Source organism: Acanthochromis polyacanthus, chromosome 20, assembly GCF_021347895.1.
Source record: "Acanthochromis polyacanthus isolate Apoly-LR-REF ecotype Palm Island chromosome 20, KAUST_Apoly_ChrSc, whole genome shotgun sequence".
NCBI lineage: Eukaryota > Metazoa > Chordata > Actinopteri > Pomacentridae > Acanthochromis > Acanthochromis polyacanthus.
In genome coordinates, this window is record NC_067132.1 from 30,713,146 (window position 1) to 30,738,598 (window position 25,453).

At 41.1% G+C, this 25,453-nt stretch overlaps 1 protein-coding gene across 10 annotated transcripts in view; it reads left to right on the plus strand.

The window, feature by feature from the left end:
* fars2 (phenylalanyl-tRNA synthetase 2, mitochondrial) overlaps positions 1-25,453 on the plus strand; it is a 185,531-nt gene that overhangs the window by 100,316 nt on the left and 59,762 nt on the right. For 2 of the 10 annotated variants that reach the window (XM_051940303.1, XM_051940295.1), the window contains exons 2-7: positions 2,047-2,369; positions 4,905-4,991; positions 5,427-5,486; positions 5,703-5,871; positions 6,174-6,336; positions 6,455-6,586. The exons of 3 other annotated variants lie outside the window; for them this stretch is intronic. In XM_051940303.1, the coding sequence (XP_051796263.1) occupies positions 2,065-2,369; positions 4,905-4,991; positions 5,427-5,486; positions 5,703-5,871; positions 6,174-6,336; positions 6,455-6,586 (916 nt within the window). In that variant the 5' untranslated portion in view covers positions 2,047-2,064. The remainder of the gene's footprint in view (positions 1-2,046; positions 2,370-4,904; positions 4,992-5,426; positions 5,487-5,702; positions 5,872-6,173; positions 6,337-6,454; positions 6,587-25,453) is intronic. 5 more of the 10 variants (XM_051940297.1, XM_051940299.1, XM_051940300.1 and 2 more) reach the window with 5 other exon arrangements.

Consider the following 25,453-nt stretch of genomic DNA (forward strand, 5'->3'; position numbering starts at 1 on the left):
AAAAGCAATTTATGCACATTTTACTGTTTTTTTTGTCATCCAGACCACATTAGACCAGGTCCAGGTCGAGAACCGCTACACTTAGACTCTTCAAATCTGGACTGAAGTATTCTACAGTGCCTGTAGATTCATAAAAACATAGTCTCTGATTAGTGAAACCTTTATTCTATTTGTGAAAATGTGATAAATGCACATTTTACTGTTTTTTTCTCATCCAGACCACATTAGACCAGGTCCAGGTCGAGAACTTCTGCACTTAGACTCTTCAAATCTGGACTGAATTATTCTACAGAGCCTGTAGATTCATAAAAACATAGTCTCTGATTTGTGAAGCCTTTATACTTTCTTTTATTCATTCATTCATTTCAACCTTCATTCTTTCTTCCAACACACCTGATTCAAATGATCATCAAGCTCAGCAGAAGCCTGATCATTTGAATCAGGTGTGTTGGAACTGAGTTTGACACCCCTGCTCTAAAGGCTGTGTGAAGCTGAGAGGTTGAACTGATTTTCAGGCTGAAATGCAGCTCCTGTGGAGGTATTGGGTGTGAAGGTGGGTGTGGCACACCAATGAGTCTGTGTGTGTGCGTGCGACCATGCCTGCGCGTGTGTAAGGGCGGTTGCTATGGGCCCCATAGCAACGGTGCCTGCCACAGACAGCAGAAAAGTGCTTCTCAGCAGCAGCGCGCAACGTCTCGTTCTGGCGCTAATTGTGGGCTATCCGTGAATGCTAGCTGAAAACTAAAATGACCGTGAGCGAGAGGAAGGCCGTGGCTATCCATAGATATGATTATTTTCCAAATATTGAGAGAAATGACCGAGTTACAGCGATTTAAAAAACACTGTCCCTCCATGAGGCAGATGATTCAGTTTACATTGGTTCTTATGGAGAGAACGGTGCGACTTTGGTCTAAACTGCTGCCTGCCATTTCACGTCAGAAAGAGCAAGATCTTCAAACTTGGATTCATTTGAATTCCAGGAAAATTGTTTACAATCTGACCAAATTTCAATCTCCTATCTCTTATCGTTTGGTCATGAGGGCGATGCGATCGGGAAATTTTCAGGCGGATTTTTCTCCTCTCCTCCACTCTACCAACTGACATGCCACACTCTAACCAGAGCAGATTTGGAGAATTTTCACTTTTTTGAGGACTCACTGATGAAAAACTATAAATCTCAGCCTGACATAAAATACATTCCTGCGGAGACAAGAAAAATCCCTGCGTTTTGATGGTTAAATGAAGTTTCTAGGTGAACGTATGGCGAAGCAGTGGCGTTTGGAAAAAAGTGGATTTTTTCAGCCGATTTTTTTCACTCCCCATTCATTTTCTATGGGACTTTTTTCGCAGTTTTTTGCGAATAATTCTGCGATAAAATGACGAATGTCTTAGAAAAGTCATAGCACACTATTCCCGATGAAGCCGCACGTTTTGATGTATAATTTGCTTTGGTTTTCTCAAAGGCCTAGGACGAGAAGCGAATCGAAAAACGGCGGAATGTTGAAGAAAATATAAAAGATAAACGCCTTTTTCACAGGAGAACAATAGTGGCTCGTGGCTTCGCCACGAGCCACTCTCCTCCCATTGCTTTGCAATGGAGAGGAGAGTGGCTCGTGTCGAAGCCCGAGCCCCTAATAAACGCCTTTTTCACAGGAGAACAATAGTGGCTCGTGGCTCGTGTCGAAGCCCGAGCCCCTAATAAAAAGGGCTAATACACCAGAAAATACTGCACCAAACTCTAATGAAGTACCACAAAATGTTCGACCAAACTGAGCTGTAAAGCAGCTGAAAATACTGGACAAAAATGGGATAAAACACCAACATTTTCTCAGTTTTGTCAATGAAACAGTAAATCACAGATGATGAGTAGTTCAAGGACCTTCAAAAGGTTGGATATGAGATTTTTTTGTCTGCTTTTAAAGTGTGTTACTGCACTGAACTGTGTCATTTTTTGTGAATTTGGGGCTTTAAACTTTGTTCCAGGGACTATTTCCAGTGGTGGATTGATCCCTACAAGTGTTGTATCTCTGTTTAATGTCCCTCCAGCTCCATGGACCAGTCATCATGATACTGGGCCCCTCACTCCTCCCCCACCTCCAGCCCTGGCCCCGCCCCCTGCTTCGCCGCCTCCTGTCGGACCTCTGGACCAATGGCAGCGCGGCGTCGTGCAGACGCCTCAGCACTGACGGCCGCACCCCTCAGCCCGCCGTCGGCCAGGACTGGGTGGAGGTGTTGGGACAGTCCTACGCCCGGGACGACTTCACCAACGTCACCCCAAAGACGTTGGCCAGAGTGGGCCGGGACCTCCACAACCAGACCCACCACCCACTGTGGCTGATCAAGGAGCGCATCAAGGCTCACTTCTACAGGTAGGAGTCACCTTATCAGGAAGGGTTTGGGTTTCTCCATGGACGTTCATGTTCACATCACTTCTACATCCCCAAAGCATCACACTTCCACCTTCATCCTTCACTGTCAGGACTATGCATCCACTGTGGTTCCCTCCAAACGTCCTGGATCCATCTGAGCCAGACGAGTTTATCTTATCTGACTAAAGAATGTTGTCCAACTAGGGCTGGACCCGAATATCCCGAATATCCCGAATATCCGAATATTCGTTCGTTACAGCGGTATCCGGACATTAATTTTGGTATCCAAATATTAGTCGGGTTGCTGCCGACTCTGACGTCCCGCTTCACTTCGTTGCATAGACACAAGATGCTGAAGACCTCCGCTGTTTGGGAATTCTTCAGTTTAACTGAAGACAAAACGAAGGCAAAAGTAGGACCCGGGAGACCAGACGAACGGATCCGAATATTTGGGCCGTCTCCGCCACAAGTCCCGCCCCCTGTCGGACGTTACGGGGCGGAACGAATATTCGTCTTTAATAGGGCCAGAATATTTGGAGGCCATAAACCACTATTCCGCCCAGCCCTATCTCCAACATCCATCAGTCTTCTTTTCATGTTCTTAGGCATAATTTAATCTTTTAGTTTGGTACTAAACAACAACTAGGGCTTTTGTTCTTGTCCTCCGTCCATAGAGGTTGATGTTCTGAAGAGTCTGAGCTTCACACTAGTTTCCACTGAGAACTCCTGGACAAGTCTGAAGCAGCTGCTGTCTGTTTTTACAGCTGGATTGTGGAAGTAGTTCACCGTCTGCAGCCATGATTAGTGGAACTATGACTCCTTCTAGACCTCCTGATTAGTGGAACTATGACTCCTTCTAGACCTCCTGATTAGTGGAACTATGGCTCCTTCTGGACCTCCTGATTAGTGGAACTATGGCTCCTTCTAGACCTCCTGATTAGTGGAACTATGGCTCCTTCTGGACCTCCTGATTAGTGGAACTATGACTCCTTCTAGACCTCCTGATTAGTGGAACTATGGCTCCTTCTGGACCTCCTGATTAGTGGAACTATGACTCCTTCTAGACCTCCTGATTAGTGGAACTATGGCTCCTTCTAGACCTCCTGATTAGTGGAACTATGGCTCCTTCTGGACCTCCTGATTAGTGGAACTATGACTCCTTCTAGACCTCCTGATTAGTGGAACTATGGCTCCTTCTGGACCTCCTGATTAGTGGAACTATGACTCCTTCTGGACCTCCTGATTAGTGGAACTATGGCTCCTTCTAGACCTCCTGATTAGTGGAACTATGGCTCCTTCTGGACCTCCTGATTAGTGGAACTATGGCTCCTTCTAGACCTCCTGATTAGTGGAACTATGGCTCCTTCTGGACCTCCTGATTAGTGGAACTATGGCTCCTTCTGGACCTCCTGATTAGTGCTGACACTGATGTTTTAGTCGATCCTTTACCATCTTTGTGAAGCCTCAGAATCATTTCTTTCTTCCATTTCTTTTCCACATGGAGCCATGATGAAGACATGAAGATCCAAACAGTCCATTGGTCTGAAACTGAGAAGTTCTGCTCATTTTAGAACCAGTTGGACTGATTGGATTCATTGTTGTTGCTTTGAGTTTCTACTTTGGAGTCTGAATTTTCAGCACCGTCCTTCTCAAGTGTTTCTTCTAAACATTCCAAACAGGAGAGGCTTTGTGGTTCCTCTTATAAATATGGAGTTATTTAAAGGTGATGGTTTACTAACTGTTGTTGTCTTCAGTTAGTTTCTGCTGCTAGTAAATAAAATCTGAACTGATGTAATTACTTTAGTTTTCTGTCTACAGACTTCATGAATGAAGGTCTAATGAGTCTTCTGGTTTCGGACTTCAGGCCTGAGGCTACAAACGTGAAAACAAAAAACAAAAACATGAATTGTGGTTGTTTGTCTGGTCAACAGCTCTAATTGTTGTTGTTGTTTTCCTCCTGCAGCCGGCGGCTACAAACCTGGAGATAACAAACAAAACTCAGATCAGTTTTCTGTGGAGGTTCAGGATTTAGATGAGTTATTTATATTTTGAAGTGTTTTTGTGTCTCTTTGTGTCCTTTTGTGTAATTTTGACATCTTTTCTCTCAGTTTTGTATCATATTTGCTCCTTTTTGTGTCAATTTTGTATCCCTTTTACATATTTTTAAGTTGTTTTCATTTCTTTTGTGTCAATTTTGAGTCTTTTGTGTCATTTTGTCTGTTTTTTCTGACTCTTTCTGTCATTTCTTTGGGTTTTGGGCATTCCTCACTAAATTTGTTTTGCAAAATGACACAATTATGAGATTGAATAGTTTTTCTAAAGAATCACAGTGTCAGAGGTGGTGCTGCTGGTGATGCTCATCAGTGTTTAAAGGCTCTGAATAGTTTTTCTGTGCTTTGGTTCGACAGTATTTCACCGTTTGCTGTCAGGTTTGTGGGTTTTCTGTGAACAGCAGCAGTATCGTGTCCTTCAGTCTGGTTTTATTTCTGAATCCGTCCATTTATCAGCACTAACGACCGCTTTCTTCCCCCACAGCTCCTACATCGGCCGCTGGGGAAACCCGCTGTTCTCCGTCCACGACAACCTGAGTCCTGTGGTCAGCGTGGAGCAGAACTTCGACAGGTCGGTGACGGATCTCTGCCAGTACAGAGTTTACAGATTAACAGAGGAAATATAGACCCTCAGGCTGCCTGACTTCTTTTGGTTCTTAAAGATGTTCCACTTTTATTCACGAGGCTTCCTCAGTTCTAACTAGTACCTAACAGGTATTTAGACCCACTCTAACTCATGTTTACAAACGTTTCCAGTCAATTTGGACATTTTTTAGTCATTTTTAACATGTTTTTAGTCATTTAAGACGTGTTTCAGTCCATTTGTCCAAATGTTGAGTGATTTAGGGCACATTTCCAGTCATTTCGGACGTGTTTTTAGTCAGTTAACTGTATTTTTCTGTGTCTGTATGAGTAAATATTTGTGAACCAAAGTGAAGAATTTAAATAAATCATCGTGTTTGTGTTGAATTGTGTGAATTCTAATATTCTATGTTTTGATGGACAGCTTGCTGATTCCTCCCGACCACCCAAGCAGGAAACGAGGAGACAACTATTACCTGAACAGGTGAATCACACCGATCAATACCCACAATGCATCTGTAGAGAACCTCCTGATGTCAGCCTGGATGTACAGCTTAGCTTAGCTTAGCTTAGTCTAGCTTATCTTCTTCCACCTCTGCACACGTTTGAGCAAACTAGAGGTTGTAGGTGAGGAACACCTGAAACTAGCAGCTAGCTTAGCATCAGAAAGGGTCACTGATGGTGTTTATGTTGGACCCAGAACCACGATGCTTCGCGCTCACACGTCGGCCCACCAGAGGGAGCTGGTGAGTTCGGGGCTGGACGCCTTCCTATTGGCCGGAGACGTCTACCGGCGGGACGAGATCGACTCCAGTCACTACCCGGTCTTCCACCAGATGGAGGGAGTCCGACTCTTCTCCAACCACGAGGTAGATGTTCTGTTCTTATCTCGTCTTTTTTCTTTTCCCATCTCATCTTGTCTCATATTATCTCTTCTTTTTTCTTTTCTTTTCTGATCTGATCTATTCATTTCTTATTCTAACTAATGTCGTTACATCTCTTCTTTCTTTTCTTTCTAATCTCATGTAATCTATTCATGTCTTTTCTTATCTCACGTCATTTTTTCTTTCCTTGTCTCATCTCGTCTTTCTTCTTTTCCCGTCTCTTCTAATCTCATCTCTTCTTTCTTTTCTCTTCTAATCTCATCTCTTTATCTCCTTCCTTATCTCAGCTCTTCTCTCAGGTGCGTAGCGGTGATCTTCTGTCTCTGTTTGAACGAGGCGGCCGTCGGACTCCAGAGAAGCAGGAAACTCACAGTCTGGAGGCCGTGAAGCTGCTGGAGTTCAACCTGAAGCAGACTCTGACTCGACTCGTCGCTCAGCTGTTTGGAGAAGGTAGGAAGCTGCTGGAGGTCTGAGATCTGCACCGACTGAAGGACACCACGGTGAACCTCATTCCTCTATTCCTTCTCCTCCTCCTTTGTTCTCCTCTATTCTCCTCCTCCTCTCTCAGACGTAGAGGTCCGCTGGGTCGACTGCTACTTTCCCTTCACTCATCCCTCCTTTGAGATGGAGGTTCGTTTCCAGGGCGACTGGATGGAGGTTCTGGGATGTGGAGTGATGGAGCAGGAAATACTGAACTCAGGTGAGATACACACAAACACAAACTAACACACACTAACACAAACAGACACACAGACAGACAGACAGACAGACGACAACAGCAAGTGTATGTTTTTTTGAAACATACACTTTCAAAAAAAATTAAAACTCATTTCACAATGGCTAACTTGCCGCTAACTTCATGCTAACTTCATGCTAACTTACTGCTAATTTGCTGCTAACTTGCCGTTAACTTCATGCTAACTTACTGCTAATTTGCTGCTAACTTGCTGCTAACTTGATGCTAATTTGCTGCTAACTTGCTGCTAACTTGATGCTAATTTGCTGCTAACTTGCCGCTAACTTTATGCTAACTTACGGCTAATTTGCTGCTAACTTGCCGCTAACTTCATGCTAACTTACTGCTAATTTGCTGCTAACTTGCTGCTAACTTCATGCTAACTTACTGCTAATTTGCTGCTAACTTGCAGCTAACTTACAGCTAACTTCCTGCTAGTTTGCAGCTAACCAGTAGCTGCACTTAACTGCTGCTTGTTATAGATATTTATCCTCTATATATTTATACTAGATTTTTAACATATTAAAACTGGCTTTTATAAATCTGACAGTTCAGTGAAAAAGTCCCTGAATTTTCTTCACATGACTGCTGGTCACAGAAGCGTTATTAACGGAGGATCACAAAATATTTAGATGGTTTTATGAATGAAACGTGTTGAATCAAACGATTCTGATGAAAAATCACAGTTTCAGGCTGAGATTTGGTTCGTTTTCCTGATGAGTAGTTTAGGGGCCGTCAGAAAGTTGAAAACCCTCATTCTTTCTGCTTTTATGGTTTCTGATATTTTGAAAATATTTTAAAACCAACAGGCAGGTTTTGGGATTCAGAGGACTAAAATATGAACAAAAAAGAACAAATAATTAAAGAATGAATCATCACCACCCACTTTAAACTGTTTCCATGACGACAAATAAAGAACAAACGAATCATCATGTGTAGCTTCGATTAATTTAACGAGGAAAACAAAAGATAGCAGCTTCATAAAATATTAATCTTTATGACTCAAAGATTGACAATAAAACCAACCTATTTATTGTTTTTTTTTGTTGTCAAACCCCTGAACTGGATCCGTTTTTCTATTTTAATGTCTCGGCGTGGAAACATTGGACAGTTTTCCCACATTATTATCACCGCTGAATCCACAGTAAAGCCGCAGCATCTGCTTTTCAGACACTTTGAGGCTCGGAGCTTGAAGCCGTTGATTATTTCTGGCGGCTGTAAAACACAACATCTGGAGCTCAGAGTCAAACTTTCCTTTGAGCTCGTTAGCGGCTACATGCTAATGCTAGGAAAGTGCTTAAACAGCTGCTGTTTGTTCTGTTTTTGACTCCTTTCATCCAGTTACAGTAGCTAAATGTGGACTACTGCAGCTTTAAACTGTTTCCTGTTTGTTGGGCGACTTTGGAGCCTGGGTGAGAATCTAAAACGGAGACTTCTGGATGCACCAGGGTTTAAAGATGGCCTGGATGTCGCTTCTTTTGGGACTGGAGAGGCCGGAAAATCAATAACGGCACAGCAAACTGACTTTAAACACTCACAGAGGAGAATGTGTCCGCTACTGTTTATTTACACCAAAGGAAAACTCACATTTTAGCTCACTGTGGCTCATTTTTCACTGCAATGGGAAGTCCTGCAGATCTGTGGAAACAGAATGATGAACGAGACAGAACTCAGAGATGATTCAGAAAGACACAAAGAGACTCAAAATAAACACTAAAGATGCAAAAATGACCAAAAGAAATCAAGGAAATGACACAAAAACAGACATAATGACATGAAAAAGACCCAAAACTGAAACAAAAGATGTAAAAAAAAAAAAAAACACAAATGTGACAGAGAAAGAGACAAAATGATCCAAAACTTAGACAAAAGATCTGCAAATTAGACAAAAAGACACAAAAGATGCAAAAATGACCAAAAACTGTCAAATAAATGACATGAAAATATGTAAAAAGAGGCAAAAAGGACACAACACTGACACAAAAGACGCAAAGGAGAAAAAAAGGACACAAAACCGAGATAAAAATTTTAATAAGGACACGAAAAAGACCCAAAAATGAAACAAAAGATGTAAAAAGACACAAATATGACAGAGAAAGGGGCAAAAATGACATAAAACCGAGACAAAAGATCAAAAAATGAGGCAAGAAGACACAATTATGACATAGAAGTTGTAGAAATTACACAAAAAGGACATGAAACTGACACAAAAGATGCAAAAATAACGATAAAAAAGTTAAAGGAGACAGTATAAAAAACATAAAAGAAAAAAATGTCATTTTATTTTACTGTACGTCACAGATGGGCAGTTCAAGGACTATTGGAAAGTTTAAAATCTGACCTTTTTTCTATTTTTTCAGTTACTCGCTCTGATTAAAGGCATCGTTTTGACAGTTTTGTTGACAGGTGTAACATGGAGAGTAATTTATGCATTCTAATATCTTTAAAAAAGGACAATTTTATGCGCAAATGACTATTTTTCCCCAAAATTTGTCACATTTGTTCCACCGTTGCCTCCAGATCTTTCTTCTAAAAATCCAGTCGATGTTGGCTGCAGTTTCGTGCCCTGCCAGCAGGGGGTGCTGCAGATCAGATGAGACCCTGCTGTCTCTTTGTTCATGAACTCTGGTGGCGTTTTGTGTGACTGAACTCTGTTTTTGTTCTTTTATAGTGGGGTCATAACTTTTAGATTTAAATCATCTATAAATAGATTCATTTTACTAATCGCTGTTCTTTTCAAAAAATATTTCAGGATTTCTGAACATTTCTTTAGTTTTGTTTTCTTGTCACAGAATGTTCTGGTTTTTGTTGTTTTTTATGTGATTGATCCTCAACCTGAACATTAGTGTAACATCTTTAACCAGTTGGTTGGTTGGTTGGTTTGTTAATTTGTTAATTGGTTGGTTGGTTGGTTGGTTGGTTGGTTGATTAATTGGTTGGTTGGTTGGTTGATTAATTAGTTGGTTAATTTGTTAGTTGGTTGGTTAATTGGTTGGTTGGTTGGTTGATTAATTGGTTGGTTGGTTGGTTGTTTAATTAGTTGGTTAGTTGGTTAATTGGTTGGTTAATTGGTTGGTTGGTTAGTTGGTTAATTGGTTAGTTAATTTGTTAATTGGTTGGTTGGTTGGTTGGTTGGTTGGTTGGTTGGTTGGTTGGTTGGTTAATTGGTTGGTTTTTTGTTGGTTGGTTGGTTGGTTGGTTAATTGGTTGGTTGGTTGGTTGGTTGGTTAATTGGTTGGTTTTTTGTTGGTTGGTTGGTTGGTTGGTTAATTGGTTGGTTGGTTGGTTGGTTGGTTGGTTGGTTAATTGGTTGGTTTTTTGTTGGTTGGTTGGTTGGTTGGTTAGTTGGTTAATTTGTTGGTTGGTTGGCTGGTTGATTTGTTAATTGGTTGGTTGGTTGGTTAATTGGTTGGTTTGTTAATTTGTTAATTGGTATGTTGGTTTGTTAATTTGTTGGTTGGTTGTTTGATTAATTGGTTGGTTGGTTGATTAATTAGTTGGTTAATTTGTTAGTTGGTTGGTTGGTTAGTTGGTTAATTGGTTGGTTAATTTGTTGGTTGGTTGGTTGGTTGGTTGGTTGGTTGGTTGGTTGGTTGGTTTGTTTGTCGGTTGGTAGAAAATGAATGTAAGTTAATGTAACGTGTGTGTGTGTGTGTGAACCCTCACAGTGAATTAAAGTCATGCTGGCGACAGTCTGCAGAAAAGTGTGTGAAACTGAGGGATTACATCGGCAGTGTCTCTCTGCCCTTGGCACTGCAGCAACGCTCTTGACATCCTCGTGCACACACTCCTCGTTCGCACACACACACACACACACACACACACACACACACACACACACACACACACACACACACACACACACATTCATGTTAAAACACTTTACTTTCACACAAGCACTCAGAAATAAACCCTTTGTGACCTTTTTTAAAATTCTTTTCTTAATATCCGCTTGACTGGACAACAGCATGCGCACACACTTATGCACACACACAGAAATTAACCATTTGCAGCCATTCTTTCATTTATTTCTTTAATTTGCTCTTAACGACAAACACTCGACTGCACACACACTTATACACACACACACTGCGATTTACTCATTGTACCTGTTCTTTCATTCTTTCCCTAATTTGCTCTTGACTTGACATTAGTGACTCACACACACACACAAACACACACTCATACACACACTCAATCCTACACACACACACAGCCACTCACATGCACACACACACACACACACACACACACACACACACACACACACACAGACTTCATCCCGACCCTTTCCTTCGTTCATTCATCTATTTTTTGTTCTCTTTGCCGTCCTCATCGTCTCTCACAACTCTGCGTGTGTGTGTGTGTGTGTGTGTGTGGTTGGGGGGGTATATGGGGATGCATTGGGGGTGAGGAGGGGGGGATGAATGAGTGGTTTCCAAGGCAACCGAGCCACACTGCCGCAGTGGAAATGTTGGGGAGGTGGAGAGTGGGGATGAAGGAGGGGCGTGCACGAGGGGGAACTGTGAGCGTGCACGAGAGGGAACTGTGAGCGTGCACGAGGGGGAACTGTGAGCGTGCACGAGAGGGAACTGTGAGCGTGCACGAGAGGGAAGTGTGAGCGTGCACGAGAGGGAAGTGTGGGCGTGCACGAGTGTTTCAAGAGCAAATTAGGGAAAGACTGAAAGAAAAGAAAAGTGTAAAATGAATGTCTGATTTTTAATGGTGTGGAGGTTTGAGGAAGGAAGGAAGGAATGCAGGAAAGAAGGAAGGAAGGATGGAGGGACAGAAGGAAGGAAAGAAGGATGTAAGGAATCAAGGAAGGACGGAAAGAAGCAAGGAAGAACATAGGGAAGGAAGGATGATAGAGGGGAAGAAGGATGGAAGAAGTAAGGACGTAAGGAAGGAAGGAAGGAAGGAGTCGAGGAAAGAATGAACGAAGGATGGACAGATCGTTGGAAGGAAGGAAGTGGGGATGGTGGAACAGAGGGACGGAAGGATGGACTTAAGGAAGGAAGGAAAGACGACACACTCTAGATTGTTCGGTTGTGTGTTTGTGTGTCTGTCCAGTGTGCATGTGTGTGTGTGTTTATGTGTGTGTGTGTGTGTGTCCCCGGGGTTTTCCCTCCAGTGTCGGCGGGCAGCATATGGGACTTGGCGCTAATGACCACACCTCCTCGCCAAAACCTGATTTACACACAAACACCTCCTGGGGCGAGTGTGTGTGTGTGTGTGTGCACGTGCCCACATCTGTGTGTGTGTGTGTGTGTGATGAGGGCGGAGACTGAAATCTGATTAAAGTCGTGTTGGCGACAATTAACAGCCTTTCAAAGCTGCCGTCCTGCGGGACCTCCTGTGTGTGTGTGTGTGTGTGTGTGTGTGTGTGTGTGTGTGTGTGTGTGTGTGTGTGTGTGTGTGTGTGTGTGTGTGTGTGTGTGTGTGTGTGTGTGTGTGTGGTTCAGGTGCAGCTCCAGTTTTAATCCCGCCCCCCCTGCAGCTCTGAATAAATCATGTGACCCCTCCTTTCATCCCTTCATCCATCCATCCAGCTCATTAAACTCGTCTGTCGCCTCCTCTGGGCCTCATCTTCCTCCTCCTCCTCCTCATCATCATCTTCATCCTCCTCCTCCTCCTACTCCTCTGTAATCAGAAGATGAAGGGATGAATAAATAGAAGTATTTCTTCCTCTTCTGCCCCTTTGTGTTTTCAGTCTTGTTAAGCCCCGCCCCCTTCTGATGACCTTTGACCCCTCATCCCTGATTGACATCCATCTCTCCATTTTATGTTGTTCTTCCATCTTCTTTCATCTTATCATTGTTTCTTCTTCTTTATTTTTTCCTTTCAGCTTCTTCTTCTTCTGGTTGCCTGTCTTTACTTTCCCTTCCATTAATCTTTTTTTTACTCCTTTTCCTTTTCATTCCTCCATTAATTTATTTAAAATTACTGGATTTTTTTAAAACAGAAAACACATTAATTTACTTGCAAACCGTCAAAAAAAAATCGAAATATCCTCAATAATCACTATTTTTTACACATTTGTTCTTTTACAATGTTCAACTGTAAAATTACTCTATTTTACTATATTTACTGCTACGGCTAACCACCTAGCCCTGCCGAAATATTGGTAAAGCTAGCCACAAACATGAAGCAATCCATACTAACTAGCAACCCTCCTAACAAAACTATAGTTAACATCTTAATCCTGCTGAGATATTGGTAAAGCTAACCACAAAGGTAAAACCACCCAAGCTTGCAAAACTAAAGCTAGCCACAAACTTAAAACAACTTTCGCTAGCAATGCTAAAGCTAACCATAAACATGACACAACCTAGCTAACAAAGCTAAAGCTAACACAAACGTGAAGCAGCCTAAGCTAGAAAAGCTAAAGCTGACCACAAATGTGAACCAACCTTAGCTAACAAAGCTAAAGCTAGCTACTTAATCCCAATCACTAATATACATTAATATGCATATTTATTATTTTGTCAAATATCTGTAAAATAACATTTTTACTGATTTAAATGTAGTATTGTAAAAAATAAAAGAAAAAAATTATTCACGTAAAAATGCTTTATAATATATTTTGCGGACATTATTATTATTTTTCTAATTATTATTATTATTATTTTACATTCAACATGTCATCAATCTGTCTGTTCACCCTGTCAGCCCCAGTACTCCCACTGAGAGCAATAACTGGTGGACAGCTGGTGTCCACACACACACACGCGCACACACATGCACGTACGCACACACACACGTACATGCACGCACACACACATTCACTATAAAACATTTGAACAACAATAAATAGAAAACCACAAAAATAAACACAACCCAAAGCTGCCATAATAAACCAGAGAAATAAAACACACACACACATGCACGCACATACAACACACACACACACACACACACACACACACACACACACACACACGCATGCACATAGAACACACACAAACACACAAACTGCTGTGTGTGTGTCTGTGCATCTCTGGGGTGTGCGAAGGGCAGAACAAACATTTGTTTGTGCAGCGATCCGTCTCAGGCCGACCTGCTTCCTCCATAACAAACAGCAGCGGGGGGGAGGTGAGGTGCATGATGGGAAACAGAGAGACACCTGACAGGTAAAACACAACAGACTGACAGGAGAGTCTGAGTGGACGATGAGGGCAGAAACGTCTACGATAACGTCCTGGTTACTGGTGAAGTAAATGTCAACAAAACAAAGACCTCCACAATGAAATAGGTTAGCTTTAGCTTTGTTAGACTGGGTCACCTCACATTTGTGGCTAGCTTTAGCAATATCTCAGCAGGATTAAGTTAGCTAAGGATGCTTCACTTATGCGGCTAGCTTTGCTATCGACTGAGAAATATTTAATGGTTAGCTTTAGCCTGCTTAGTTAGGCTGCTTTAAGTTTGTTGTTAGCTTGACTATTGTCTAGGCTGGTTTAAATGGTTAGCTTCAGCACTCTTAGCTTGGATTGCTTTGGATTAGTGTTGGTGTTACCTTTGTTTGGGCAGAATTATGTTGTTAAGGCTTAGCTTTCTTTGATTATTTTGCTTTAATTTATGGTTAGCTTAGCTTTTTCTTTGGCAGGATTAAGTGGTTATTTTTAGCTTTCTTAGCATATATGTTACTTTAGGGTAATTTTAGCTTTATTATTTATGAGCAGGATTAAATGATAATCTTTAGCTTTCTTAGTTAACTTTGCTGTAGGTTTATGGTTAACATTACTATTATCTGAGCAGGTTTAAGTGATTAACTTTAGCCAAAATGGATTTTAGGTTTACAGGTAGCTTTACTATTGTCAGAACAGATTGAAGCGGTTAGCTTTAGGTTTGTATTTAGCATTACCAATGTAAAAGCAGACTGCGCACGTGAAGTGGTTATTATTAGCCTTCTTATTTTAGCTTGGTTTTAGTTTGTGATTAGCTTTATTGTTCAATGGGCAAGTTTACGTGGCTAGTTTTAGCCTTCTTCACTTAGGTTGATTTCAGTTTGTGGTTACCTTTGCTATTTTCTAAGTATAGTTTTAGCTTCCTCAACTTAGGTTGTTTTAGGTTTGTAACTAGCATTACCACTGTCTCAGCAGGACTAAGCGATTAGCTTTGAGGGCTTACTACAGGTTGCTAAGCAGACTAAGGCTAACCACTTATTCCTGCCCAGAAGTTGTGTCTTTACGTAATTTGTTTGCTTTAACAATGTCATTTTAATATAAGTCTTATAATTAGGCTAACTGTCTTAACTGTTAGCTTCAGCTTTAGCATTTAGCGGCAGAAGTCTGTGCTCTACATGTTGATAATATGTTGTATGTTTTTAGATGTTAAACAAAGAGACAAAGTGGAAGGAAAAGGCTGAATAAGAGTAGAACTCAGAACTGCTGCTGTGTTTTTTATTTAATCCACGTCTGATGTGTGTGTCGATGAATGAAGAGTGTGTTTTCTGAGCCGCACAACAACAACAACAACAAGAGTGTTTTCTGGCTGAGTGGTCCTCGTTGTGATGGTTAAATATTAAAGCAGTGTAAGTGAGCTCTGCAGAGGAGCTGCTGCTGTTGCTGCTAAAAATAGTACTGCACATAAAAATAGATCACATTTCATGATGAAGGTCTTAATTTCATTCAGAGGAAAACGTGCCTGCAGTGGGTTTTTGAAATCGCAGCTCTGGGTGCGTTGTCCTTCCAGAATCAGGTCGGCTTTAATCAGCCAGGACGCTGAATGTGGAGGAAGATCAACCACAACCGGTGTAAATATAGAACGGGTCGTCATCTGTCAACATACACACATCTATTTATAAGAGGCTGCTATTATTGGATCACCACGACTTGTTTTAGTCCCACTTCTGCTGGATTTCTGACCTGTTACCTCCTGAAAACACCAACACAGTATTGATTTTGCAGGAAAATACATTATTTTACTGTTTACAATTACTATGATACCACACAATCACAGTTACACTCATAAGAATTTGTTACTTTACAGCAATAAGAAGTGATTTGTTGAAGATTTGTTATTGTGCATCAAGACTTTATCAGTGGACCAAATTGGTCCAATGAAACCCAAAAATGTCGGACCAAACTGGAGTAAAACACTAATATATTCTGGACAAAACTGGTCTAAAGAAACCCACAAATGTTGGACCAAAGTGGACTAAAACACCAACGCTCCAGATGCAGGAAACTAGAAATGATAATATTTCTCTCTGAAATCTAAGTCTGAGTCAAAAGAAGGAAATCTTCGGCACCAAACTGGGATGAAGCGTCCTCCTAAAATCTGCCACTGTAACGTCTTAAAGTGTAATAAAACGCGACGGCGGTTTTATTACAGCGGGGTCACATATTCTGTGGATCCTGAGTGCAGACGTTGAGTCGTGTTTTATTGCCTGCGAGCGGTGAACTGCGATCCTACTGAGCCGACCTTCATCCTGCAGCTTCTCAGCTCAAAGCCAATCAGATCCTCTCCATGACATCATCAACTCAGGACAAATCCCGGCGCGATGCTCAGCCGGCGGCTCTGACGGAGATGTTTGCCGGAGCTTTAGCGTCCTCAGCGGCTTCTCGGGGATTTGTCCTGCAACGCTTTCTGGCTCCGCTGCCTTCAGGGGACGTTTGTTGGAGTCTGCAGGCCTCAGTTTGATGTGGAAGATGCAGAAAGTCTCTACGAACCCGACTCGTCCCGTCAGCACGCTGCTCTGAAACACAGCAGCTCAGATTCACAGCATAAACTCCTGTCCTCTGCGTTATTGCTCTCATAACGCAGGAGGGGACGGATCAGTCGGACGTAGACCGGAGAGATTCAGTGAAATCACCTGGATGGTCTCAATGAAAAGTTTACACCACCTGCAAGTCCTAAAAACACTTTGGAAACAGTTTAAAAACATAAAATATAATACAAGATAACACATATAATATAACCTAAAGCCATGACATCATATGGAGCGACTAAATTACAACGTGGAGAGACATTCTGGCACAAGGACTCGACGTCTGTAGCATGTCATGATCTAATGTTGACATGTATGATAATGTGACGTTATGACATAACGTAGCATATCGTGACATAACGTACGTACCGTGACATAACGTAGCGTATCGTGACATAACGTACGTACCGTGACATAACATAGCGTATCGTGACATAACGTACGTACCGTGACATAACATAGCATATCGTGACATAACATAGCGTATCGTGACATAACGTACGTACCGTGACATAACATAGCGTATCGTGACATAACGTAGCGTATCGTGACATAACGTAGCGTATCGTGACATAACGTACGTACCGTGACATAACGTAGCGTATCGTGACATAACGTACGTACCGTGACATAACATAGCGTATCGTGACATAACGTACGTACCGTGACATAACGTATGTACCGTGACATAACATAGCGTATCGTGACATAACGTACGTACCGTGACATAACGTATGTACCGTGACATAACGTAGCATATCGTGACATAACGTAGCGTATTGTGAGATAACGTATGTACCGTGACATAATGTAGCGTATCGTGACATAAAGTAGTGTATCGTGACATAATGTACGTACCGTCACATAACGTAACGTATCGTGACGTGACGTGTATTGTAATGTACCATGACATGTCGTGACGCGAGATACTGTCATGTATCGTGATTTGAAATGAGACGATGTATTGTAACGTATCATGACGTTCTGTGACGTGACCTAAAGTATCGTGACTACACCTATGGTATTGTGATGATATGATCTGACCTGACATTTTCCGATGTGACCTGACGTGACGTGACCTTAAATCATATAACATGAAGGGATGTCATATGATGTCACATGCCATGGCATCATAGCATGTGATCAAATCTACATGATGACAGGAGAGCTGGTGTTGTTCTAAACACTAAACGTGGACATGGTTTAGATTGTTTGCGTCTTTATTCTGCTTTATGTGAAGCTGATTGTAAATAAATTACTCAGATCTGTCAGTCGTTCTGTTCTTGACTCATCGTCCAGCGTTTGAAGCTTCTGATGACATTTTGGAGTCATTTGTGAGTAAAACTGTCCCTTAAATGGTAACGAGAGGATAGTTGGAGGTAAATGTCAGAGCTGAGCTGTGCTGCAGGTGTCTGTGCCTGAAATAACGACATGAGTAAGAACGTCTCCGTGTTGTTGGCGTGTCCAGCGTGACACATGAGGTGTGCTGACGTGACGTTCAGATTGTAGGTGGGCCGCAGGATGAACGAATGCTGCTGCTGCATCTGCTCCGGGTGATGTCAGCGCCTCCATCGTCCTCTTTGCCCTGCATCTTCACCGCCGTCATACGTGATCATCCGGCACACGCGTGCAGCTCCTCGTGTTCTCTGGTTGCCGTGGCGTTTGTGTGTCGCCATCTGTGCGTCCTGACTCAGTGGTTAGCGTGTTACATGGAGAATGATGCACAGCTGGTGTCTGCACAGAGAACACACAATGCAGTGTGTGTGTGTGTGTGTGTGTGTGTGTGTGTGTGTGTGTGTGTGTGTGTGTGTGTGTGTGTGTGTGTATGTGTCTGTTCCAGCTCAGGCTTTATTTTCTTTGCTACAAACTTTCCGCAGGTTTTTTCCGTTTCCTCTCATCTGTGTCAATCTAAAACAGCTCAGTTCCAGCTGTGGAGTTTGTCTACTGAAGGCGTCATCTGGAGGCTTTAATATTAAATATTATATTTATGTTAGCAAACAAAATGTCTGCTCTGGTCTGGCCTAAAACATCAACTTATACTGGACCAAACTGGGCTAAAACAGCTAAACACTAAACTGGACTGAAACACCAAAAACAGGAAGGCACAGATGAGTAGTTCAAGGGCCGTTGTAAAGCTGAGCTCTGCTTTAAACTCTGGTGTTTTTCTGACTCTGAGGTACTTCATGTGCTGCAGTACTGCTGCCGTGAACAGACGGAGCTGTTTGTCTGTCGCTGTTTGCCTTGGTGTTGGTCCTGGATGCTGACGCCATGGTAACCAGGCGACATGCCGGAGCCTTAAAGGACAAATCCACCTTAAAACGCTGCAGCTGCTCTAGAATTCAGCGTTTAGAGCAAACAGAGGACAGAAATGTGAAGTCACTCAGCGCTCAGGTCTCGTTTTGTAACATTTACACTCAAAGTAACTCCTTAAATGTGCAAAAAATGAAGCATTTCCACCGGATTAAAGCTTCATTCAGCGTTCAGTCATTCTGTTGGAGTCAACCTTAGTTTTCTGTGTTTATTCTAATAATTTCCAAGTTTTGGATCAAACTAAATTTAATCTAGTCGGTAATTTAACCGTAATAGAAATGACCATTAAATGAAGCTGGTCCAGTTTCATCATTAAAATCTTCTATTTAGTTCATCTAAATCATCATTTTTAACTTATTTAATTTACATTTTTTACAATCTACATCATTATTATTTCATTTTATGGTAATATCTGTAAAATAATCATATTTTTAGCTGATTTAAATACAGAGAAAAGTAGAAGAATAAATTTGTCTAAACTGATTTTTCATGTGGACATTATTTTCTTTTTTTAACATTTTTATAATAAACATGCAAAATAATATTTTGTTATGTGATTTTAGCAGTTTACATCTGTAAAACTAATGGATAAAACATAATTTGTGTAATTTATTTGTATTTTTTGTCATTTTTGTGTAATTTTGTATCTTTTTTAATCAGTTTTTTTGTCATTTTTGTGTCAATATTTCATATTTTTATGTATTTTTGGTCATTTTAGTATCATTTTTGTCCATTTTAGTCATTCTTTCATATTTCTCTTGAATTTTTGTATATTTTTGCAATTTTGTGTCATTTTTATGTAGTTTTTGTCATTTTTGTGTCATTTTTGTTGTCATTTCTCTGTATTTCTGTTTAATTCTGTGTCAATTTTTGTCATTTCTCTGTCATTTTTCTTATTTTTGTGTTATTTTTGTCATTTTTTGTCATTTTTTCATGTCTTTGTGTCATTTTTGTCCCATTCTTACATATTTTGTGTCATCTGTGCATATTTTATCTTTTTAGTCCTACTGACAGAAAACTTTTCTGATTTTCACTCCTTCTTTATTCTGTTTCTATAGAAGACTTTATCTTGTGAAAAATGAACCACAGTGAAGAAAAAAATCAAAAACAAACAAAAACTAGCACTTCTCCCTCAGTCTGGTCCTGGTCTTAGCTCTGCTTTACTTTTTGGCCGGTTGTTGTTGAATATTTGTTGTTTAATTTTGTTTTAATTGACCCAGATGAACATGAACTCTCTTTCACAGTCTTGTGCTGACGCTGCATCGTACTAATTTCAGGTTTTCAGGTTCTAAAAGTGTCGTCAGCTGTAGGGAATCTGCTCTAACAGAGCTGGACGGATTCTTTTTTTATTTCTGAGGGTTTCTCTGCAGCACTTCTTCTCGTAAACGAGTGAAAAGAGGAAATCCTCGCCGACGAATCGCTGTTTCACCTTTTCAGCTCGTTTGTGTTTCCCGTCGTCGAGGTCGGACGTGAAGGTCGCTCGTGTTTCCCGCGGTCGCCGTGGCAACAGACGAGCCTCAGAGCAGCTTAACGACGTGTCGGCCTCATGTTTCCTCCTGGAAACGTCTTCATCCGACCGGAGCCGAATCCACAGAGCAGAAATCCTCCAACAGAGAAGGATGTACGACTCTGTAGCGGCACCGACTGGAGGGAAACTTCAGGCCTGCTGTGTCCAAACTGAGTGTTTACTGCAGCACAAAAACAAACAAACAACAAACAAGCTCATCAAATGTAACAACCAAGAGTAAAGAACGCTGACGTTACTCAGTTTGTCTGATTCAGACGTTGGCTTAAAGAGAAACAAACAAATCAGAAAGTAAACAAATAAAGCAACTTATAAACAACACAAAAAACAAAACGAGCAAAATTACTAGATTTTGTAAAATTACTCAAACAGTTATAAACTAATTGTATACAAAGATACAAACAAACAAACAAACAACAACAAAACAAAAGCAGCAGAATATGCCGGACCAAACCGGCCTTAAAAGAAAACTGAATGATTTGGGCTCGATTTTGACAAAGTTTTTGTCCTTTTGAACACATTTTGAGATGTTTTCAGCCACGTTTAGCCATTTTGCACAAATTTTGGACCGTTTTTGTTATTTTGGACAAATTTTGAGTATTTTTGAGGAATTTTCAGATCATGTTGAAAAATTTAGAGTAATTCTGGATCATTTTCAATAAAATTCGAGACATTGGTACTAATTTTGAATCAGTGTGAATATATTTTGAGTCATTTTTGAAAAATTTTGAACCATTTTTGAGTGATTTTGAACAAATTTTGAGTCATTTTGAACACATTTTGTCCTTTTGTGTTAATTTTGAGCCATTTTATTTTTTGGGTCATTTTGGACTCTTTTTGAATCAGGGACTCTTTTCAGGTCATTTTAGACAAATTTTGGTCAACTTTAAGATGATCTCAGACTAATTTTAAACCATTTTGTAGAATTTTTAAGTCCTTCATGAGTTATTTTGAACAAATTTTGAATAATTGTGTAAAATTTCAAGTCACGGTCAAACTTTGAGTCATTTTAATGAGATATTTGAGTCACCTCGGACTTTTTTCTAGTAATTTTGGACGTATTCAGAAGTACCGTGAACGAAGTTGAAGTCGTAATATTAAAGTTTGAAGTGGAACAAAGAGCAGGAAGCAGCGCCGGTGCTGCTGCTGATGAGACGTTTAAGGACAAACACCAACAACGAGCCGACAGATTGGTGATAATGTGGAGCACAGAAGGCGACTGGGTGGTCAGTACCTGAACCGACGGTGAATAATCCCTGAATCACTGCGATGATGCATTCACTGTCCTGATGTCAACAGAACTCGTGATTCACGGCTTCAGGCGAATTCCAGCCCAGAAACGCCACAGAAGGAGTCGATAGATGAGCGTCTTAACGAGCAGCCGGCAGATTTACTGACGTGGATCAGAGACAGAATCCAGCTCCAACATCACAGACGAAGAAAACAGAGGATCCAGCTGAGATGTTTAGATCCAGTCTGAGAGAGTAGTTCATGTTAAATGTGTGAATAAACTCAAGCAGATGGTTAAATTTCAGTTGGACGACATTAAAACCGCCGTCGCTCTAAAACGTGTCAATAATTATGAAACATTCTCGTCATTTTAAACCAATTTTTAGTCAATTTTGATCATTTCTGAGTCATTTTGGGCAAATTTTAAACCGTTTTGGACCAATGTTTCGTCATTTGGATGTTTTTTTCAGTTGAGTCATTTCTGACAAATTTAGAGTCATTTTAAATATTTTTAGTTTTTCTGGACAGGTTTCAGGTTTTTAGTCATTTTTGGCACATTTTTGACAATATTTTAGTCATTTTAGACAAATTTTTCTGTCATTTTTGACAAAATTGGAATAATTTCAGACATTTTTTTGGTTTCAATTAGAATTTGATCTAAAGAGTCTCTCCAGGTTTATTGTTATAAAATGGAATCAAACCTTCAGCTTCTTTCATAAACTCTGGTTCCTCCTGAATGTCTCTGCAGCTCCATAATGAACTCGTTAGATTCTGAATGATTTCTCCACCGACGCTGCAGAGGAAATCTGTTTCCTTCCTCAGAGACTCAGTCAGACAGACGGCTTTCAGTCAGCCGAGTCTGAATATTCAACCTGAAGAAGTCTTTATTAAGACCAGAAGACGTCTTTATCAGGACCTGAAGACGTCTTCAGTTTTCATTTTCTACAGTTTGGAGTCATTCTGAACTCATTTGTAGTCATTTTAGATCAATTTTTAGTCATTTAAGACCATTTTTTTTGTCATTTTGGGCAAATTTTGAGTCTGTTTAAACCACTTTTTAGTCCATCCATCCATCCATCCATCCATCCATCCATCCATCCATCCATCCATGTTCTTCCTCTTATCCGGTGTAGGGTCATGGAGGCAGCAGATGAAGCAGGTCGTTCCAGACGTTCCTCCTCTCAGTAACACTTTCCAGCTCTTCCTGGAAGATCCCGAGTCCTTCCCAGGCCAGATGAGATAAATAATCCCTCCAGATGGTTCTGGTTCTACCCCGGGGTCTCCTCCCAGGAGGACGTGTTCAGAAAACCTACAAAGGAAGTCTCCCTGGAGGATCTGAATCAGATGTCCAAACCAGCTCCACTGGTTCCTTCAGAGGTGAAGGATCAGCAGCTCTACTCTGAGCTCCCTCCAGATGTCTGCTCTTCTCCTTCTATCTCTAAAGCTGAGCCCAGACACCCTACAGAGGAAGCTCATTTCAGACGCTTGTATCCACAATCTCATTCTTTGGGTCTCTACCCAGAGCTCATGACCATCGGTGAGGGTTGGAACGTAGATGGACGGTAAACTGAGATCTTCTCCTTGAGGCTCAGCTCCTTCTTCACCATGATAGTTCGGTACAACGCTTTCATTACTGCTGATGCTGCACCAATCCTCCTGTTCATCTCACGTTCCATTTTCCCATCACTCGTGAACAAGATCCCGAGATACTTGAACTCCTTCGCTTGGGGAAGCAACTCCCCCCCAACCCAGAGGGAACAATCCACCAGTTTTCATCAGAGTACCTCAGACTTTCAGGTGCTGATCCACATCCCTGCACACTCGGCTGCAAACTGCTAACAGTGTCATTTTGGACAGGTTGTAAGTCCTTTTGGACAGATTTGGTATCATTTTGTTCAGGTTTTTAGTCATTTTAGACCAATGCTGAGTCTTTTTGCGCATGTCTTGGGTCATTTTGGACACAATTTTGTTGTTTCTGTCATTTTGTGAGATTATTATTTTCCATTTTAACTACGTCCTGCTGGCAGAAGACATTGTTCTCTCCTTCTGGCCATGCTTGTACTGTTCCTATAGAGGCACATGGCTTTAATATTCCATTAGAACAGTGAAGAAAAACTGAACGCGAGCTAAAGACACCGCTCTGCCATCATCAAATCCAAGACAAACACAGAAAAGGTTCAAACATTTTATCCACAGACACAAAGAAGCGCATGAAGATGTCTGTTGTCGTCGTACGGCAGATGATTAGTGTGTTTGAGGAGGGAAACGTTCGAAGCCCGACATTTCCCAACTGTGTTTGAGGTAGACAGATGGAGAGGCAGACATTGAGAGCCAGACACACACTCGACGACACACACTTCACACTAACGTTGGTGAACAAACACACAGACACACACAGACACACACTGCGGTGTTGGTGGAGGTGTGTTGGGGGGATTTCCCTCCTTCTGCTGGCGACGTTCTCCAGCCTCATTATCCAGTTTGTAGTCCAGAGAGGACACAGTTTATCCCCCGTATGCTCCTGCTTTTTAATGAAAAACACCAGCGACGGGTTAAACAGAGTCCAACTACAGGGAATAAAGAGGTTTGTGCTAATGAAAGCAGGAATCTGGATGGATCCGCTGAGGCTGTTTACACAATGTTGTACAGTTAGATTAACCACAGCAGTGATGGAGGAGGTTCAGCACAACAAAAACGAGGTTAGCATTAGCATTTCTGACTCTGGGAACACCAGTAAAGAAGCAAAAAAAGAGCAAGAGCAACAGACTGATGAATGAGACTCAATATAATGAGCTTAAGCCTAAGCAGGATAATGTTAGCGGCTACATTAGCCCTAGACAAGATAATGTTAGCCACTGCCTTAGCCTAAACAAGCTAATCTCAGCTTAGATAAAGTTAGCCACTATGTTCGTCTTAACATATTGGCTAGCTGCTAAATTGGCCTAAAAAAAGATAACATTAGCCACAATGTTAGTCATAACAAGACAATGTTAGCTGGTAAATTAGCCTAACCAGGGTAAAATTAGCCACTCTGTTAGTCTTAATGATACAGTATTAGCTGCTAAATTAGCCTAACCAAGACAAAGTTAGCCACTATGTTAGTCTTAATGAGACAAGGTTAGCTGTTAAATTAGCCTAACCAAGACAAAGTTAGCCACTATGTTAATCTTAACATATTGCTTAGTTACTAAATTAGCTTAAAAAAAGATAACATTAGCAACAATGTTAGTCTTAACAAGACAATGTTAGCTGGTAAATTAGCCTAACCAGGGTAAAGTTAGCCACTCTGTTAGTCTTAATGATACATTATTAGCTGCTAAATTAGCCTAACCAAGCTCATGTTAGCCACTATGTTAGTCTTAACAAGACATTGTTAGCTGCTAAACTAACCTAAACAAGATAATGTTAGCCTTAACAAAATATCAGCTGCTCTCTTAGTCTTAAAGAAACTGTTGGCTGATATACTATCCCAAACAAGATATGCTAGCCACTATGTATACCTTGAGAAGATAATGTTCGCTGCTACCTTAGTCTTAACTAGAAACTGTCAGCTGATATATTATACCAAACAGCAACATGTTAGCCACTATGTTAGCCTAAAGATGATAATGCTAGCTTCTGTCTTTGTCTTAAGAAGAAATTCTTAGCTGCTATATTGTCTCATATAATATGTTAGCCACTATGTTAGCCTAAAGAAGATCATGTTTGCTGCTCCATGAGCCTCGACTTGAAAATGTTAGCTGTTGTGTTGTCTTAAACGTGATCATATTTGCCACTGTGTTAGCCTAACGAAGATTAAAAGACAATGTTAGCCACCACTGTATCCTCACCACCACAATGTTAGCTGCTACATAACCCGAAACGATATTAGATTTGTTGGAGTTTTAACCTTAATAAGCTAGTCTTAGCTGTTGCATTAGCCCAGGCAAGATATTACTGGTCTAATGTTGGCCACTACATTAGCAAAAACAAGATGATGTTAGCCAGTACATTGATCTGAACAAGAAATTGTCAGTCACTTTACTAGCCTAAACGAGGTAACGTAAGCCACTATGTT